Here is a 19,523-nt window from a genome sequence, read left to right on the forward strand (position 1 = left end):
ACCAATTACTCCCCACTCATATTATGTTATTTATCTTCTTCCCAGTTTAACTGTAAGCTCTTTGAGAAAAGAGAACATGTGTTACGTTTTGTCTTCTATATGGGTCCTTCCTAAATCCTCTCAGTACCTCACACAGTACTAGGCAATGATTAGACACTAGATTTTGGTTGTTTGAAGGAGAGGGTGATCATGCAGCTTTTCTGGGGGTTAGGTGGCAATACCTGTACATTAATTGGAATGGCTTTGAGCTCTGTGGGCAGGACAGGGAGCGTGTGAGAGGGAGTCAGTCCCCTCCCTGTCTGGCAGCCTCACTGGGATTCTCCCAATTTCCTGCGCCCCAACTGTCCCTTGTAGGTCCTCTTCTTCTAGGCATCCAGAAGTATAGAGCATTTACCCTGCTCCTCCTTCCTTTTAGAAGGAATGAACTGCATGAACAAGAACCACGGCTGTGCTCACATTTGCCGGGAGACACCCAAAGGGGGTATTGCCTGTGAATGCCGCCCTGGCTTCGAGCTCACCAAGAACCAACGGGACTGTAAATGTGAGATCACTTGGATGGCAGTGGGGAGACAGGGAGACAAAGAGGTGGGGTGTGGGGCCTCAGCAGCAAGAGGTGGGAGGAAAAGGGAGCATGGGAGAGGCAGCTAGACAAGAGGGTCAGCAACTGTGTTCTGGAGGGAGAACTGTGATACAGGGAGAAGCAAGCTGACGGGTCTCCTGCCCTCTCTGCACAGTGACGTGCAACTACGGTAACGGTGGCTGCCAGCACACGTGCGATGACACAGAGCAGGGTCCCCGGTGCGGCTGCCACGTCAAGTTTGTGCTCCATACCGACGGGAAGACATGCATCGGTGGGTGAGGCCAGTGGAGAACTTAGTCGACCTGTGATGGGGGAAGGGAGTAGGGGCCCTCGGGATCCAGGGGAGCGGGGAGCACATGGGGCCCAAGTGCTGGGCGCAGGATGACTGGTGAGTGAGGCGAAGACCCAGACAGTGCCAGGTCTAGGTAGGGACAACTGCGCGAGACTGAAGGCTTGCTCCCCAGCCCTCTTTTTCTTCCCCACCCATTAGTTCCACTGCCCCACTGTTGACAGCAGCACCGCCCTCTTTATCCAGGATAAAGTGTTGCCAAACTGGGAATAATTAACAGAGGCACTTGTAGGCCAAGGCTGTGGTAGAGAACGGGGAGGAGAGCTGGGGCGATGCAGGATTAAGCCTGAACAGAGGCTCTGGTTGACCGGTGTGGTAAGATGGGAGCTATCACAGCTCACTGTCGCCACTGGAACTGAGGGTGGGACAGAGTGCTCTTTCCTGAACAACCAGCCCTGACAGATGGGGTTTCCTGACTCCCGGTATCTTCCTCCTCTGTAGGCTCTCTCTCCCTTCCACTCCCCAGTTTCCTTCTCTCACTTCCGCATCCCAGTGGGACTCCCTTGCAGCTCCGTCTGTGGCCTCTCACTTCCTCACCAACTCCTGCCTTCCATCCCTCTTGCCCTGGTGTGGGGCCTTTTTAACACCCCCAGGTCCTTTTTCCTGACTTCCTAAGCCTTACCTCATGCATCTTCAGGTACCACAGGCGAGCTTAATTCCTTAAGTTTGATTCCTAATTCCCTGTCTTCAGGTCTCTCGTGAAGGCCAATCACTATGTGCTCTCAGGGTGTTGAGAAAGATCATGGGGCCAGTGACCCCTTGGAGAAGTGGGAATGAAAGAGGAGTTAGCCAGGAAGCAGGGAGCTGCTTCTGTGGGCACAGGATTCATGGATGGCAGCTCATCTCATGGCTACAACATGCTGGGGATGGGGAAGTACGAACACAGTCACTCTGTGTTTATCAGAGTTATGACATTCAGCTTATGAACCAGGCTGTCCCCCATGCCACTCCAGAGACCCACCCCATCTCTGCAGACAGCACCAGCTTTTCCCCAGACACAAGAACAGGGGAGCAGATGATGCTCTTAAAGGTCTCCCTCAGGTACCTGCTCCAGAGACTTGCATGCACAGTCCTGAAGTTCTCTGATTAAAGTCTCCCCCGCTACATGTTTTCTCCTGAACTAACTCTTCAAAGACCTTAGAGCATTTTTAGGTCTCCCTGTTGCCTTCTCGAGGCTGATTATTCCAGCTCCTTTCATTTTGCCCTCATAAATCTAATTCTGCTTTCCAAACCTCCCACCGTCCCCTGGATACACTCACCCGTCACCAGAGCCTCCCTAAAGAAACTGCATGCAGCCCCCAGGGAAGAAAAGCTGCATGTATCAGGGCAGAGCTCGGGGCCCCTGGATGTGGGGTGGGTCTCTCTCAGCAGATGGTCCTGGGCACGGCTGCTTTTGAAAACACCCGTTAAGCTTGAGCTCTTCCCTTCCATTCTGCCTTCCGGGCCATGACCAAGTGAGGTCAAAGAGAGCAAACAAGGCTGTTCTAAGGTCCACAGCCATGTTTTTCCCGAGCTCCTCTCCCTCTCCTCCAGTAGAACTTACTTTACCTTGTCCTGCACCTCATTCTTCTTCCCAGCCCTGGCAGGCATAAACGTCGTTGTTCGGGGCCGTCAGGCCACTCAGATTTAGTGGGGAGGCTGAGGGCAGTACAGTATAGCGGAAAGCCGGCACCTTTGGGATCTGGCAGCTTGTAAGACTTAAGGTTGGATTCCCAGCTCTGCCTTTGGCATGCTGTGTGGTACTGGGCCCATGATTGCCCCTCTCTGACACTTTCCCATCAGTCACTTGGTGGGAATCCAGCCTCCTTGAGGTTACCAGGCAGCAGAAGGCTGGGGAGTAAAGTTTCAGAGTCTCAGGGCTCATCATATGGGGACAGTGGTTTGGGCCTGCAGGGTGGAGGAGGGTGAGGAGGGGCTGGGGCTCTGTGGGCCACAAGGGCTCCTGCCCAGCATCTAAACAGCTTTTTTACAATGTCAAACAGGGGAAAGGCGGCTAGAGCAGCACAACCCCCCCCAGGCCGTTTCTAATGGTAAATATGTCTGCTCTCTCCGCTTGCTTTCATTGGCTTGCTAGGGGAAGGGCTGATCCGCTGGGGCTCCCACTAACTGCATGCCCGCTGGACCCGGCCTGACTGGGCCCCAGCCTTCCGGCAGGGCTCCCCCAGCAGTGTGGGTACTGAGCCCATTGAGTGTCTCCGAATCCCCCAGAGCTGGCCCGGGAGACTTCATGTTGGTTTGTCTTTCTTTGATCCTGTCACTTTCTTTCTCTCCTTCCTCTCTTCCTCACCCGCTTCTAACATCTTACCCCTGCCCAACCATCTGCCTCCTCCCTTTCTCTGCTCTCTACACAGCTGAAGACCCAGCAGCTCCATCTTACCCATCACATCCACTGTGCCTGCCACCTGAGGGCGGGGTGGGTAGGGTTAGATGCCACCCCCTCCTAGGGCTTCTTGCCCACAGTAGCTCACAGTTCCAGCATCACTCACCATCCTCTCCCACTGTAATGGTGTAGAACAGGACATGTGAGTTCAGACAAACCTGAGTTTGAGTTCTCGGTCTGCCACCTTCTAACCGAATGACCTCAAGCAAGTTGCTTTCCTCTCTGATCCTCAGTTTACTCTTCTGTAAAATAGGGAGGATGAGTCCTCCCTTAGGGTTGCTGTGATGATTGAGATAGTGCGTGAGAACATCTAGTAAGCGCCTCATATGGAGTAGCACAGAGTAACTTGGGATTTTAATGCTGTGACCTGAAGAGCAAAGGGTGGAGGCCATGCCATCCTGCTGCCACAGCCCTGACCCTGGCTGTCCCGGAGGGGCAGGCAGCTCACCCAGCTTTCTGCCACAGCCTGGGATGGACACTGCCAGCTCTGCTACTCCCCATCCTGGATCCCTCAGAATCAGCCATGACTTGGCATAGGACCTGTTCCCCTCTGCCTGCTCCAGGGCTTGGGGGACCTCTTTGTATGCGAAGAACATCCTTGGGGTGTTGGCAGGGCTTAGGCTTGGAGCCTGAACTCAAGGTTCCCTCCCAGGTTCCTTCTGTGATCTTGAGGAACCTCAGGAGAGACTAAGGTGGGAGCGCCACATTGAAGATCCCACTGTGGCTGCTCCCAAACCTGGGCATTTGAGGGATCAGGGCGTGACCAGGCACCTGCGGGCAGAGTTGACCTTCTAATGCCCTGGCCTTGCTGGTCTCCTCAGTGATGAGGGTTGTGCCGAAGTTTTAGGGGTCAAAGATGATAGCATCTGGCGCCTTTCTCATTCAGTTCCTGGTTCTGAGAAACACTCTCCTCTTGTCCCTCATCCCTTGCAGAAGCCTTGGAATTTGATCTCTCTAATGAGAGAATTCTAGCCGCCCCCCCCCCCCCCCCCCCCCCCCCCGCTCCGCCTGAGGATGGCTCACACCTCCTCTACAGCCCCTGTGGCAGGGCCTTGCACTTATTTGAGCTGATGGTTTTTCCCTGGGCTTACCTGACAATTCCTTGGCTATTAAACCTGTTTTTCTCCTACTCTGAGTTCAAAAAATAGAGTGACCCATCCATACACCCCTACTCTGGCCTCCCAACAAAGGAAAAATCTACCAGTCAAGAGGGGGCAATAGAAGAAACAGCTCTGAGGTTCTCTAACTCTTTGACCTACCTTCTTATACCCTTCCTTCTCTGACTCTTCTTTTGCTCCCCCTCCTCCCCTCCCCACTAGGAGAGGAAAACTACCAAACAGCCAGCTTATCTCCATCTGCTAGTTTAAGGAGGGCTTGCGGGGAGCCAGAAGAGGTAGCCTGGAAGGGGCTGGGAAGTGACTGTGTCCTCAGAGGATGAGCAGTTAGCCCTGGAAGTGGGTCTTTCTTAAGACATCTGGGCAGAGAAAGGGGAAGATGAATTGATGGCTGTCAGCTGTCCTAGGAATCATCAGGCTCACTCTTCCCAAGATTGTGCCACCATGACCCCCCATCCACCAAAGAAATAGTCTGTTGAAAGAGGAGGAAGCTCCTGTCTGTCCCTTCTTATTCTCTGGTAGCGATTGCTCCCATCCTTCCTTGCGCCCTCCCCTCTCCACCTCCTCCACCCCTTCAGCACATTCCTGCCTGACAGCTCTGGCTTGTACCTGCCTCACCGCTGTCCACCTTGTTTCAATCAAGTAGGGGGCAGGGACGTGGACTGCTTGGCTGCACTTGTGAGGGGATGGGGGCTGGGAGCCTCCGCTTAATGCTCCTTCTAAAGCACAGGGAGGTAGCTGAGGCTTTCCCTCTTCCCTCTGGCCTCTGTGCTCTCCATTACCCTAGAGTTTGGGGCTCCTCCATGCCGATAACTTGGTTACCATCCCCCACGTCCCTCCTAAACAGAGACCTGTGCTGTCAACAATGGGGGCTGTGACAGTAAGTGCCATGATGCAGCGACGGGTGTCCACTGCAGCTGCCCTGTGGGCTTCATGTTGCAGCCAGACAGGAAGACCTGCAAAGGTAAGGGCTTTCAGAGGACAAAAGTGTAAGAGTAAGGGGCTGAGGAGGGGATCTGAGATAGGGTACCTATTATGGGACCAAACCTCCTGTACCCCCTGGAGGCTATCCTAATTATAAAGAACTAAGGTCGTAACGAAGGCTTGTCTCATCACATTTCAAGGGGCACAGAAGTCTAGCCGGTTCCTTGGTGTCCCCTACCCCTACACTTGTTTTCCCTACTCATTCCTACCCCCTAGGTGTCCCTAACCCTCTTGGTTAATTGACATTCCCTTTACATTTGTCCCTGGGTGTAGGATATTTGAGCCGTGTGTGTGTGCATCACAAGTGTGTTCCATAACCTTCTTATCCCACATTCCTCAGACCTTCCCTGTGAAAAGGCTGTAGTGGCCAGAAGGAGAATAGGGTAGCAGTTGGGAACACTGACGCTGGAGCCTGGCTCATGGGTTCAGATCCCAGCTAGCCTCTTATTAGCTCCATGATCCGGGGCAAGTTACTTAGCATTTCTGTGCTTCAGTTTCATCAGAATGATGGTGCTTGCAGAATGTTGTAAGGATTAAATGAGTTATATATAAATTATAAATAAAGGACTTAGAACAGTGCCTGGCAAATGATAAACACTTTGTGTTAGATGTTATTATGATATAGTTTCCCACATTCTCCATTCTGTTTCCCCTCCTTTGATTAGCCAGGTCTATGGGAAAGGCTGGGGGGAAGGGAAGCCATACTGAAAATAATGATTCATCCGGCCTGTGTTCCCTGGTCACAAGCAGTAGGGACTGGAAGGAGGTCTGGGTTCATTTTTTGTGTCTTTTGGCCCAACAGCTGGCAGAGAGGATGGGGGTGGGAGGAGGGCTGGGGCAGCAGGTCAGACAGCCTCAGTTGAGAGGTTTCCTGCTGGGAAGGACTGTTGACAGGTATGCTAAGAGTGAAGTGGAAGGCTGCCCTTCCTGCCCCATCCCCCAAGTAGAGGTGAATAGCCTGGGTCCTGTCTGCCACCAGCTTGGGGAACTTGACTTCAGGAAGGAAGCTGCTCACCCCCGCCCCCCTCCTTCCCTTCCTAGTGCTGAAAGCTGCCTCAGGCCTGAGCCTCTCCAGATCTCCCCCAGTCGAGCCCCCTGCCTGGTCCCCACCCCTCCCCCATCAGCTACCCAGTCTCACTGGCTTCTCCTCTCTGAAGAGCTGCTGCCCCTTTGAACCTCCACCTTCCTGTGCCACCTCCTCACCCTCCCCGCTGAGCTCCTGTGACAGGTGGGGATGGCGGGGAGCGGCGGGAAAGGAATAAACCCTAGCCACCAGACCTTCTGGGAAGGACCATCAGCAGCAGAATGAAGGGCATGGACTAGCTCTGTTGGTCAAAAGCCCACCTACTTCCTGCTCCAGGCAACTTCCTGAGGGCCTGATTCTGGTTCCCATTTGTCCACTTCTAAGAGGACTCAGCCTGAGGAAAGGTGTTACTAGTGGCACAGATTCATCCCTGAACAGGGAAGAAACAGATAGGATCAGATAGAAGCAGATAGAGTCAGAAGGGGCAGGCTCGGCTTTCCTTGATTCGGTCTGTGAGGGAGGGAGGGATCTTGTATCCTTGTTTGTCCCCAGCCTTTATTACCTTTATTACCCAGCCAATATTACCTTTGCTCTTCTCTACTTTGTCCTGCTTCCCCAGACATAGACGAGTGCCGCTTGAACAATGGTGGGTGCGACCACATTTGCCGCAACACAGTGGGCAGCTTTGAATGCAGCTGCAAGAAGGGCTATAAGCTTCTCATCAATGAGAGGAACTGCCAGGGTGAGCAGACTTTGGCCAAGGGGATGGCCTTGGAGAGGTTCTTGGGGTAGGAGAGCTTCAACCCGGCCAGAGACTGAGAAACTCAACAGACATTGTAGAGAGTTTCCATGAGCACTGTCGCGCTGCAAATGAACAAACTTATGCCTTCTTCTTGGTGGCCCAGCTCTATACTGGCGCACATGGCTTGGCTAGGATTGAGGGATGGGTTTCACCCCCATTTATATCCTTGGCAGGGTCCGATGTAACCACATATAGTGGCCCTGATCTATAGGCTTCAGATCTTGTAGTTCCTAATTCCAAGGACTCCAAGTGGAGGCAGCATAGGCAATGAGCAGGCATTGCTGAATCGCTGATCCTCGGGCTCAGCCATGGACAGGGATTTCCAATTTAAGGGGAGAGCCATGGCCTCTCACTTGAGCCCTTCATCCGAGCAGGAGATCCCAGGGTCAATTCCCACACGACAGACTCCTGACTTGAATCTCTGCTTTTCTAGATATAGACGAGTGTTCCTTTGATCGAACCTGTGACCACATATGTGTCAACACACCAGGAAGTTTCCAGTGCCTCTGCCATCATGGCTACCTGCTGTATGGTGTCACCCACTGCGGGGGTAAGCCAGCAAATTTGGATTCTCAGCTACCAGGTCTATAGGCTTCACACCTCCAGGTCCATCACACCTCCTCATCCTTCAATTGAACAAGCCCCTGAGTTGGCTTGTGGCTATGGGCAATCCCCAGGTACACGTGCCATGCCTGCATCCATCATGATGGAATGGGAGAAATTAAGACAACTAGAAATCAGGTATCAGGGAAAAGATAGCATCCTGCCTCCAAAATGTCTATTCCCCCATCCACATCACTTTCCCTTGACTCCCATCGTTAGCTCCCAAATTACATTCCCACTAGTAGGAAGAATGGAAGCCTTTAAGAAGCCCATCAGCCTAGACAGATACGGGAAGTAGGTCTTAGGTTTGAGCTCTCCTCAGGCCAGTAGTAGTAGTCACCTTGAAGTGCCTGGAACTCTAACCAAAGATCCTTACTCATTGCCCACTCCCTGGCTCCTTCTCCACCCCCACCATTTGTCTGTCTGTGTCTCCCTTCTCCTTCCCCCAGATGTGGACGAATGCAGCATCAACCGGGGAGGTTGCCGCTTCGGCTGCATCAACACTCCTGGCAGCTACCAGTGTACCTGCCCCACAGGCCAGGGCCGGTTGCACTGGAACGGCAAGGATTGCACAGGTGGGCAGCACCCTCTGCTGGCCTCATCTGGAACAGTAGTCTCATGGATCCTGAAAAGTGAGAGGTTCCATGTTGAACAAAGTGTGAGGTAGTAGGGGGTGAAGAATGTTCCTATTTAAGTTAGAGACCTAAGTTTCCAGTAGATAATCCTTTAACCCCTTTATCAGTCTCTGTACAATTACAATTCTGCATGTAGCTAATTTTCTTCCTCCAAATTAACCCGCTGAGGGAGAGGGTGGGGATAGAAGGCCCTCTCCTCCTCAGGCTTCTCTCCCCTTCCTAGAGCCGGTAAAATGTCTGAGCAGTCCCGGTGCCTCGAAAGCCATGCTCAGCTGCAGCCGGTCTGGCAAGAAGGACACCTGTGCTCTGACCTGCCCCTCCCGGGCCCGGTTTTTGCCAGGTACATAGAAGAGGTTGCTGGAGGGCTGGTGGGAAGGGAAGACAGCTCCTCTGCTTCCCTTAGAAACATCCAGCCAGTGAGGGTTGTGGGGAGCAGGTCAGAGCTGTGACAGCCCCCTTCTCTCAGAGTCCGAAAATGGCTTCACGGTGAGCTGTGGCACCCCCAGCCCCAGGGCCATTCCAGCCCGAGCTGGCCACACCGGGAACAGCACAAACTCCAACCACTGCCATGGTGAGCACCAGCCCAGAGGCCTGTTCCCACCTTATTCTCGCTTCTTGACCCTTATTTCTCTTCTTCATAACTCCCTTGGCCTTATTTTTTTTTTCTGGATCCCCTTCTTCACTCTAATTCTGCAGCCCTGCTACCTTGCTCCCTTTTCGCCTGACATCTGATTCCCTTGGCTTTTGTAATCCCTCTTCTCCCGCGAAGCCCCTGGCTTATTACCCAGCTTCCAACACCCTCTGTAGCAGCCCTTACCCCCACGGGGCCCCAAAGTTGTGCTGAGCTTCTACCGTCTCTCTAGAGGCTGCAGTGCTGTCAGTTAAACAGCGAGCCTCCTTCAAGATCAAGGATGCCAAATGCCGTTTGCACCTGCGAAACAAAGGCAAAATGGAGGAGGCCAGCAGAATCCCGGGGCCAGGTTTGGACTGGGGACCCTACTCTAAAAGGCTGCCCACCAAACACTTCCCAGCCCTCAGCTCCTTTGCTTAGTGAGATCCCGGAAAACCCACTAGCACCCTGAACTCTAGAAAGAGCAGGGGCAAAAGCAGATGTAGGTATAAGAGCCCAAGGAAGTCCTAGGATATTCCTCACACCAACTAATTAGCATCCTGGACTCAAACAGCATGGAGATAATTGCAGTCAGAGACCTGGTGAGATCTGGCTTGGGGTGCAAGAGTGAGAGCTGGGAGTGAGAACTTCCCCTGTCCTCAGTGGGTGCCCTGGGGTTGACAAGGCCTTTCCCCCAGGTGGTGCCCCCTGCTCTGACTGCCAGGTCACCTTCATCCACCTCAAATGTGACTCCTCTCGGAAGGGCAAGGGCCGGAGGGCCCGGACCCCTCCAGGCAAGGAAGTCACTCGGCTCACCCTGGAACTGGAGGCGGAGGTCAGAGCCGAAGAAACCACAGGTGGGACTGGGAGCACTGCTGAAAGAAGGGCGGAAAGGGGAGGGCAGAAACAGGGAAACCACAGGTCTCAGCAACGAGGGGGAGGGGTGGAGGCTGTACTAAGGGTAGACCCTGCCTATTGCGAAGCCCAGGAGCTAGCCCCTCTCACCTCTAGCTCCTGGCTCCGTTCCCTTGCCCTCCTGCTGACAGCCACTTTCTTTCCTCTGACTCACACCACCGTCCACCACCAGCTGGCTGTGGGCTACCCTGCCTCCGACAGCGGATGGAACGACGGCTGAAAGGGTCCCTGAAGATGCTTAGAAAGTCCATCAACCAGGACCGCTTCCTCCTGCGCCTGGCGGGCCTTGATTATGAGCTGGCCCACAAACCGGGCCCTGTAGCTGGGGAGCGAGCCGAGCTGGTGGAGGCCTGTAGGCCCGGGCAGCACCGCGCTGGGGCCAAGTGTGGTAAGGGAGCTTGCTGGGATATAGGGGAGTATGGGAATGGGCGAGGCCCAGCTTGGGCCTGGCTCGGAGCAGAATACTTTATGGCCTCAGTTGCATCTCTCAAGTTGTGAGGCAGTCAAGACCCTCCCGCCCATCATCCTTCCCTCCTTGGTCCCCAGGCTGAAATCTAGAAGGACAACAGGTGGCACGACCAGTCCTCCTGCACATGGCTTTGACCTCTGATTCTTCCAAACAGGATTCTGTCTGTTTCCAGAGATTCTCCTTAAATCTGGGGGAGCGGGAAGGGGAGTCCCAGGCCTGGGTGGTGGGAAATAGGGGGTGGGGTGGGTGGCTAGCGCGGCCGACTCTCCCTCAGTCAGCTGCCCGCAGGGGACGTATTACCACGGCCAGACGGAGCAGTGTGTGCCATGCCCAGCGGGCACCTTCCAGGAGAGAGAAGGGCAGCTCTCCTGCGACCTTTGCCCTGGGAGTGATGCCCACGGGCCTCTTGGAGCCACCAACGCCACCACGTGTGCAGGTGCCAGGGGAACAAACAATGCAGAGTGGGGTAGGGTGGGCACTGGGACGCCCATGGGCATGGGATTTCCCAAGGGCAGGCCCAGGCTCCAGGCCACTCTCCTAGTCAACATCCTCGTTGTGTGCCTCTGTCCCCTGAGACTGGGTGACCCCAAAGGGATGACCAGGACCATCCCCATCAGAGTTGGGCCCTTGGTTCATTGCAGGTCAGTGCTCACCTGGCCAACACTCTGTAGATGGGTTCAAGCCCTGCCAGCCATGTCCACGTGGCACCTACCAACCTGAAGCAGGAAGGACTTTGTGCTTTCCGTGTGGTGGGGGCCTCACCACCAAGCACGAGGGGGCCATCTCCTTCCAAGACTGTGACACCAAAGGTGAGTAGGCTACTCACCCTACCAGGGGACTCCCCTACCCCAACTACTTCCAAAAAACTCTCCCAGTCCCCAGTCCCCAAGTTTGTTGCACCACCATCTTCCCCAAACCAAGAAGGGCCCAGCTGCTGGGCCAACACCACCACGTTGCTCTTAGGACCCATCCTGACCTGCCACAAGCCACAAGCCTGGGAATTGGGGAATAAATAACAGTGCCAAAGCCCTAGCCGGGTAGCTCAGTCGGTGAGAGCATCGTCCTGTTATGACAAGGTTGCAGGTTCCATCCCCAGTCAGGGCACATACCAACAAATGCATAAATAAGGGGAGCAACAAATCAATGTGTTTTTTTTTTCTCTCTTCCCCCTCTAAAAATCAATAAGTAAAAATTTAGATAAATAAATAGCAGCGCCAATTACCCCTCTGCTTCAGAGAGCTGGTGGCACTTTCCCCTCAACTCTACAAACAAGTTTCTGTACAGGTTTAGCACTGCTCAGTGCATGAAAGAAAAGGATTGGCACTGTAGCCAAACACTGTCAAATTTGCTTTCCCCTGGCCTTACACTCAGACATGACTAGGAAAGGTTGGGACTCTAGAAGAAACTTTCATGTCCAGGATAAATATATCCTGCCCATCCTATGCCCCAGAACTCCCCCTTGTCTGCCACCTTAACACCTACCTTCCCCCTTTCCTGCAGTCCAGTGCTCCCCTGGGCACTACTACAACACCAGTATCCATCGCTGCATCCGCTGTGCCCTGGGATCCTATCAGCCTGACTTCCGTCAGAACTTCTGCACCCGCTGTCCAGGAAACACAAGCACTGACTTCGATGGCTCCACCAGTGTGGCCCAGTGCAAGAGTATGTGGCAGGCCAGGCTATAAAAAATTGGTTAGGGAGGCCTGAGAGCAATGGGCATAGGAAGAAGCAGGGTGGAGGAAGTAAACCAACAGGGAGCCAAGGCTGAGAAGTGGATGGGCAGTAGAGTCTCACCCCTCATCTCTCCCCAACCCAGTTAGTCTGAGACCATTTGCTGGGCTGGGCCCTGTAGCATCCTCTCCCTGGAGACAGGTAATGGGGAGGAAAAGCCAGGTGAAGTGAGATGAAAAGGTACTAAAAGAGCAGGAGGGAAGGTGGACCCAGATCTTAGAGAACAGATAATATTTCTGATTTCCACTTCAGAACTCTTCAGTTTCCCCAACCCATTTTCCCACTGACTCCCCCTCTCTTTCTTGCCCTGTTCACTGGCGCTTGACTACAGATCGTCAGTGTGGTGGGGAGCTGGGTGAGTTCACTGGCTATATCGAGTCCCCCAACTACCCAGGCAACTACCCAGCTGGCGTGGAGTGCATCTGGAACATCAACCCCCCACCCAAGCGCAAGATCCTTATCGTGGTACCGGAGATCTTCCTGCCATCTGAGGATGAGTGTGGGGACGTCCTCGTCATGAGAAAGAACTGTGGGTGGCTGCAGAGCTGGGTCAGGGAAGGGCAGTCCAAATCTGGTTGGGAGGGAGAGAGAGAAAACTGGTACAGGAAGAATTGGAGCAGTGGCAAGGGAGGCCTTGGGAGGAGAAGAGCTAACGAAGGAAAACAGCAGTGATACTGCATGTTCAGTGGAGAGCAAAGTAAAAAAGCCAGCACTGGGACTAGACCTCCAGTAATGTTATGTGTGCCACTTGCCTATTTGAGCGTTTTTGCTGTTTCATTTATTTAAATGTCAGATTTCATACACTATGTGAGTGCCTGCATGTCAAATAGGAGTTGTGGAATAAGTCCATTGGTGGGACACTGTGTGTATGTGGAGGATGGGGCAGTACATGCATAGGGGACAGCCTCTCAGCATGATTCCTTCTCCCACAGCCCTCACTCCCAGGGGGCTTGGGTCACCTGCCCTGCTGCTGTCTTGACTAGCTGCTTGCCTTCCCAGCCTCCCCATCCTCCATTACCACCTATGAGACCTGCCAGACCTACGAGCGCCCCATCGCCTTTACAGCCCGGTCCAGGAAGCTCTGGATCAACTTCAAGACAAGTGAAGCCAACAGCGCCCGTGGCTTCCAGATCCCCTATGTTACCTACGATGGTGAGCAAGGGCAGGAGAGCCAGAGAGATGGGTGCAAAACGGGAGGCTCATGGGCCTTGGGGGGCAGCAAGGGAAACAGGAAGAGTTCCCACCCCTAAGCTTCCACCCTTGGTTGACTTTGCAGAGGACTATGAGCAGCTGGTGGAAGACATTGTGCGAGATGGCCGGCTCTATGCATCTGAAAACCACCAGGAGATTTTAAAGGTAAGTGAATATAAACAATAATAGCCAACATTTAATGAACTTGTAACAACATGCAGACAATATGCTATGTGCTTACTTGAATATTCTCATTCAATGTACACAATAGTTCTATGAATTAGGTACTTTCATCATTCCCACTTTACAGATGAGAAACATGAGGCACAGAGAATTACAGACATTGCCTGGAGGTGAAGCTGGGATTTGAGCCTAAGCCCATCTGACTGTGGTATCACCCACACCTTGGGGAAAGAGAAAGGAAAGATGAGGAGATGAAATGTCCCCTATCTCTTCCATGAAAAAAATGTAGGGGAAATGCAGTATAGAAAAATGCTTTTGTGGAAGTCCCTTCCTTCCTTTACTCCTTCCTCAGCTCCCACAGAAAAGCAGATTAGCACAGTGTTTCTCAGCATTAACTCAATATAGACCTCTTTTAAGGGAAAATAAATGTTTCCAACATTGGAGAAAAGGCTAGACACCTGGGTCTTGTGGATCCCAGTCTGAGAAAAATCTTACTTAAGAAACTATAGTCTAGTCACAGTCCTTCTTAAAGTATTAATTTAAAAAAGGTTTGTCTTGCCCTGACAAGTATGGCTCAGTTGGTTGAACATTGTCTTGCAAGGCAAAAGGTCACTGGTGCAATTCCCAGTCAGGGCACATGCCTGGGTTGTGGGTTTGGTCCCTGGACAAGGAGTATAATGAGAGGCAACTGATTGATGTTTCTCTCTCACATTGATGTTTCTTTCCCTCTCTTCCTCCTTCCCTCTCTAAAAATAAATAAATGAATAAAATTATTTTTTAAAAAGTATGCATCTGCCCAGGCCAAGTGGCTCAATTGGTTGGAGCTTTGTCCCATGCACCAAAAGGTTACAGGTTTGATCCCCAGTCAGGGCACATACCTAAGTTGCAGGTTCTATCCCCAGTCGGGTGTGTACAGGAAGCAACTGATCAATGTTTCTCTCTCATATTGATGTTCCTGTCTCTCTCCCTCTCTCTCTCTCCCCCTCTCCCTCTCCCTCTCCCTCCACCTCCACACCCCCTCTAAAATCAATAAACATATCCTCGGGTAAGGATTTAAAGAAAAGATTTGCCTCTATGGTTACTATTTTTGTATTATCATCAAAATAAGGGACAGGAACCCTGACTGGTGTGGCTTAGTTGGTTGGCCGTCGTCCTGCAAAGCAAAAGGTCACTGGCAACTCCCGATCAGGGCACATGCCTAGGCTGTGGGTTCAGTTTCTTGTAAGGGTGTGTATGAGAGGCAGAGGATTGATGTTTCTCTCTTATATTGATGTTTCTCTCCCTCTGTTTCTCCCATCCTTCCCCCTAAATAAATAAAGTATTTTTTTAAAAATAAGGGACATGATGACAAAAACCTCCTAGAACTTGCAGAATGCAAAAAATACAATTTCAGCAATGTTTTTTCTAAACACTTTTTAAAGCATCTGAACCTTTATTTAAAATGTGTTATGGAGCGCCAATGCATAAAGTAGTAGAGACGTTTGATTAAAGTAAAGATGAGAGACTGGAAGCCCCATCTCTTACTTTAAAAATCCGCTGATGAAATGAACTAGAACTCTAGTCTAGAAGCCAGAAGATCTGGATCCTAAAGCACAATGCCTGGCACCTAGTAGGCTCTCCTCACATTGTTGCCATTTCAGACAGGGTGGTCAGGGAAGGCCGCTGAGAAGAGACCTGAATGAGGTAAAGGACTACCTATCAGACAATCAGCAGAGGAGTGATCTAAGCTAAGGAGCATGGGAGCAGTGTGGCATGTTCAAGAACCTTGGGAAGGCCAGTGTGGCTCCACAGAATAAGGAAGAGTCAAGAAGGGATGAAAGACACAACAGGGCACAAATCACACTCAGCCTATGGGCCATGCAAGGAACTTAGCTTTATGAAAAAACCCAGAGAAGTGTTTTGAATGGGAAAAGAACATGACCTAATTAAAAATGTTTAGGCCCAATGAGGTCACGCCTCTTCTGGCCCACCGCGCTGCCTCCACGTGGGAACCAACACACAGGGGAAATGGTGGTAGAGGTGTTGCCGAATGCGAAGTGGCTGTACTGTGGGGAGCCCGATGAGAGCCAAAGAGCTGTACTGGTTCAGTTCCCCAACAGCAAGCTGCAGAATCCAGATAACATGTGCTTTACCTTGTACTAGAGCAAAGACTCCACAAATCCCAGGAAGAGGAGTCACCAGATCCTGGCAGCTGAAATAGACAGACTTTCTGATGTGGGAAACAATTTTGGGACTGGAGCCCTCAATTGCAACAGTTTATGCAGGCACTTGGTGAGAATTTTGAACAAGACCTCTGGCCAAATGCAAGTGTATGATGCTGAATTGTTCAACATGCAGCCACTCTTTTCAGATGATTCATTTGAGAGTGAATTGACATTCGAGAGTCAGAGCAAAACTGTTAGAGTTCAGATGGACTCTTGCATTGAAGCCTTTGGTACCATCAAACAGAAGCAGGCTCTGAATTCCAAGAGAATGAACAGAGTTGGCAGTGAATCTTAGAATCGTGTAGTAGCTAAAGCTGCAGAGAGTATTATTGATACAAAGGGTGTGATTGCTCTGGTCAACGATGCCATTCACAATAATTTGCAAGATAACTCCCTCTACCTTCTTCCCTGCCACACTGATGCAGCCAAGCCTGAAGATGTGTGTAAATTTGAAGACCTTCTTTCCCCTGCAGAGTATGAAGCTCTTCAGAGCCCATCTGAAGCTTTCAGGAATGTCACGTCAGTAGAAATACTGAAGATGATTAAAGAAAACAGCCATTGTTCCTTTGTCATAGAAGTGTTGAAATCTTTGCCATCCAATGAAGATTGCTGAGACCGCCAGGCCTGATGCATATGGTTTCTGGACACACTCATCAAATTTCTAGTGGCAGAAAGTGACTAAGTGGAAAAGTGCCCTGGGACCTGGAGTTCCACACATTGTCAACACCAAACTGCTGTAGCACTTTACCTGCTTGACCTACCGCAATGACAGTTTACAAAATGTAATTTCCACCTCTATGAAAGCGAAGATCATTGTGTATGTGACCATACTCACCTTGCACATAAATGACTTCCAGGTCAACCTGATGGTGTTACAGAGGGACTTGAAGCTCAGCGAGAAAATGATGATCGAGAGAGCAAAAGCCATGAGGCTGAAGATCTCTAAAAGAAAGATGTCTCTGGCAACCAGTGGGGAGGAGGAGCCCAAAGCGGGTACCCTGAGCATCTCGTTGCCTCCAGCCCAGTTGGACCGCCAGTCAAAGCAGAGGAGAATGACGTAGAGGTGTGCTCTCCAGAGAGAGCAATTTGGCCACATCATAGCCACTACTCTATTCACTTCTACTTTTCATTTTTAAGAAGGGGAAAAAGAAGCCCTGCTTAAGCCTGGGTATGAAGCCACAAGCCAGCATCTCAGTAATGCTTGTCTTAAGGAAAAACATCAAGAGCCTGCCATATTGGACTTTGTCTTCCTCCTTCAGTGTTGTTGTGATTGTAAATGGCAGATGGTTCTCGTGTTGGTTCACCTGTGGTGATGTGGGAGGTGGGGCCTGGGAAGCGGGAGCCAAAAGATCCCACAGGCTGAACCCTGGGCCAGATCCAATGGATGAAGGTCAATAAAGAGATATGTGACGTGCAAAAAAATAATAAAAAAATAAAATAACATTTTTTTAAAGTCATTCTGGCTGGTGTGGGGAGAACAACCTATAGAAACTCGGGTTAGGCAGAAGCATGGAGACCAGTTAGGAGGCTATTGCAATAGCCCAGCTGAGATACGATGGTGGCTCACACAGGCTGCTAGCTGTGGAGACTGAAAAGTGGTCAGACCCTCCATGTATTTTGAAGGTAGAATCAACAGGATTGCTGTTGTGAGTAAAAAAGGAGTCAAGGATGGCTCCAAGGACTGGGACCTGAGCAATGGAAGGATGGGGCCGCCACTGACTAAGCTCTATAATTCTGAGGAGGAATAGGTATTGGGGGCGGGAAATCCATTTCACCTCTGAGTATGCCTTATTTGACATCAAGAGAGGTTACTGCTGAGTTGAGGCTGGGGTTCCTCTTTCCCATCGCTGATGCTGACATTGCCACCTACCATCCTCTGCAGGACAAGAAGCTCATCAAGGCCTTCTTTGAGGTGCTGGCTCACCCCCAGAACTACTTCAAGTACACAGAGAAGCACAAGGAGATGCTGCCAAAATCCTTCATTAAGCTGCTCCGCTCCAAAGTTTCCAGCTTCCTGAGGCCCTACAAATAGTACCCTATGCCCAAGACCCAGGTTTTGAAGACCCCACACTCCTTAGCCCTCAGAGCTGGCAGCCCCCGCCCTCAGATGAGGAACTCTCTCCTCTCTGTTTTTAGAGAAAAAAAAAAAATCACTATATAGACCAAGAGCTCTCCTTTTCTGTCTTTCTAGTTTCCTTTCTTTCTCTCTCTCTCTCTCTTTCCCTCTCTCCTGTTTTTCCTTTTCTTACACGTTCCCTGGAAAAGCCATTCAGTACTGGCTCTATTACCCCTGAGGGGTGAAGGAACAGGACCCACTCTCCTCCCCAGCCACACTGCTGATTTTACCAGCTCACATTCCTAACCCTAGCTTGTAAGGGTGCTAGAGGCCTGAAAAGAAGTGGGTCAAAGGGGAATGGGGAGGAGGGAGAGGGGCTTCTGCCATTATAAGGTTGTGCCTTAATAGTCAGGAGCCAAAATGTCCCCTGGCTGTGCCCTGCCCCCCAGGTGATTCTAATAGCCCGGGGTTCTGCCAAAGAAGCCTTTGACTTACAGGCTTAATGCCAGCACTGGTCCTCTGGGGCACATGGTTTCAGCCCTGGACCACCCAAACATCTGGCTTCCTTGTCTGTACAGCTCCTCCCCTTCTTCCTCCTTATGTCTGTCTGGGGTCCAATCCACGAGGGCTTATAAGAGTCTCACACCACTGGGCTAGTGGACACCGGCTGAATGAGGAAGAGCAGCAGGCATTGCCATGTTGGAAGCGCTGCTGTCACTCCCAAGAGAAAAACTATAACTCTGCAGGACAGAAACCAGATTCTGAAGCACCACCAAGAAAAGGAAAAAGAAAAAGAAAAAGAAATTGTATCATCTACAGGACTAGACTACAGAACAACTGGAAGCCAGCCTCAAACACTAATCCCTTTTCTCACTTGTCTTCCCTGGCCTAGCCATTCCCACTCCTGCCCAAGTGCTCCCTGGGGGAGCCCTAGTCTCCTTGCTAAATGTTGCCCTTAAAGAAACACGGCTGCTAAGCGGAAGCCAGTCTGGGCCTTACCTCAGAGTTGTCTTTCCCTTGTAGCCCCAGATGGCTTGTGGGCTCCACCAAAGAGGACCCCACTCTGCAGCCAGCCCTGAGCCACCTACCTCTGGCCCCAGGCTGTGGGCAGCAAGAGGAATGTGTGTGCACTTGGCAAGCCTTCTGCCCATCCTGTCCATTTCTAATAAGTGCAATCATTTTGAGTCTGTCTGTGTTGTCTAGAGGGAGGGGTTTTTTTGTTTTCTGGTTTTGTTTTTTTGTTTTTCTTTCTCCTCTATTAGGACAACCCTATTTATAGCTTCCCAACAGAGAAGAGTATATGTTTGGAGTGGAAGAAAAAAGGTTTTGGATCTCATGAACTTTTTCAGTGCTGGAGCATCTGATTTCTCTCTACTCTTCAACCAGTGGCCATTTGGACTTGAGCCCTCAATGTGGGTAACCCAGGGCCGTATAGCTCAGAGGTACCTGATGTGTAGGACAGTAATTCTGGGGACTTTATGAAGCAGAAAGGAGAGGGACCTGTATTTGTTAAACCAGTTCTACTATCCCTATGCCTCTCCGTGGATTCAGCATGGACCTCATGATTGTATAGGCTGATGGAATTGGTCAGTGATTCTCCATCCCAAGAGGGAAACCTCCATCTTTTCCCTGCCCTCATCCTGTTTTCCCCTAGTGTACACTGGAAGAGGACCAGGACAAACCCCCTGGGGA

At 51.4% G+C, this 19,523-nt stretch overlaps 1 protein-coding gene and 1 pseudogene across 2 annotated transcripts in view; both read left to right on the forward strand.

Moving 5' to 3' along the window:
• The window catches only part of SCUBE3 (signal peptide, CUB domain and EGF like domain containing 3), a 35,457-nt gene extending 17,650 nt beyond the window's left edge, over positions 1-17,807 (forward strand). The window contains exons 5-22 of one of the 2 annotated variants that reach the window (XM_054568710.1): positions 416-541; positions 735-851; positions 5,272-5,388; positions 7,052-7,174; positions 7,668-7,784; positions 8,287-8,412; positions 8,696-8,812; positions 8,939-9,043; positions 9,336-9,452; positions 9,781-9,939; positions 10,170-10,385; positions 10,741-10,902; positions 11,108-11,275; positions 11,967-12,128; positions 12,529-12,726; positions 13,197-13,349; positions 13,474-13,553; positions 17,658-17,807. In XM_054568710.1, the coding sequence (XP_054424685.1) occupies positions 416-541; positions 735-851; positions 5,272-5,388; positions 7,052-7,174; positions 7,668-7,784; positions 8,287-8,412; positions 8,696-8,812; positions 8,939-9,043; positions 9,336-9,452; positions 9,781-9,939; positions 10,170-10,385; positions 10,741-10,902; positions 11,108-11,275; positions 11,967-12,128; positions 12,529-12,726; positions 13,197-13,349; positions 13,474-13,553; positions 17,658-17,807 (2,513 nt within the window). The remainder of the gene's footprint in view (positions 1-415; positions 542-734; positions 852-5,271; positions 5,389-7,051; positions 7,175-7,667; positions 7,785-8,286; positions 8,413-8,695; positions 8,813-8,938; positions 9,044-9,335; positions 9,453-9,780; positions 9,940-10,169; positions 10,386-10,740; positions 10,903-11,107; positions 11,276-11,966; positions 12,129-12,528; positions 12,727-13,196; positions 13,350-13,473; positions 13,554-17,657) is intronic. The other variant, XM_054568713.1, reaches the window with a different exon arrangement.
• Positions 15,579-16,836, forward strand: LOC129067002 (DNA-directed RNA polymerase I subunit RPA49-like; annotated as a pseudogene).
• Positions 17,808-19,523: the final 1,716 nt, after the last annotated feature.

Source organism: Pteronotus mesoamericanus, unplaced genomic scaffold (assembly GCF_021234165.1).
Source record: "Pteronotus mesoamericanus isolate MK-2021 breed Mesoamerican mustached bat unplaced genomic scaffold, CSHL_Meso_final contig_20, whole genome shotgun sequence".
NCBI classification, from domain to species: Eukaryota; Metazoa; Chordata; class Mammalia; order Chiroptera; family Mormoopidae; genus Pteronotus; species Pteronotus mesoamericanus.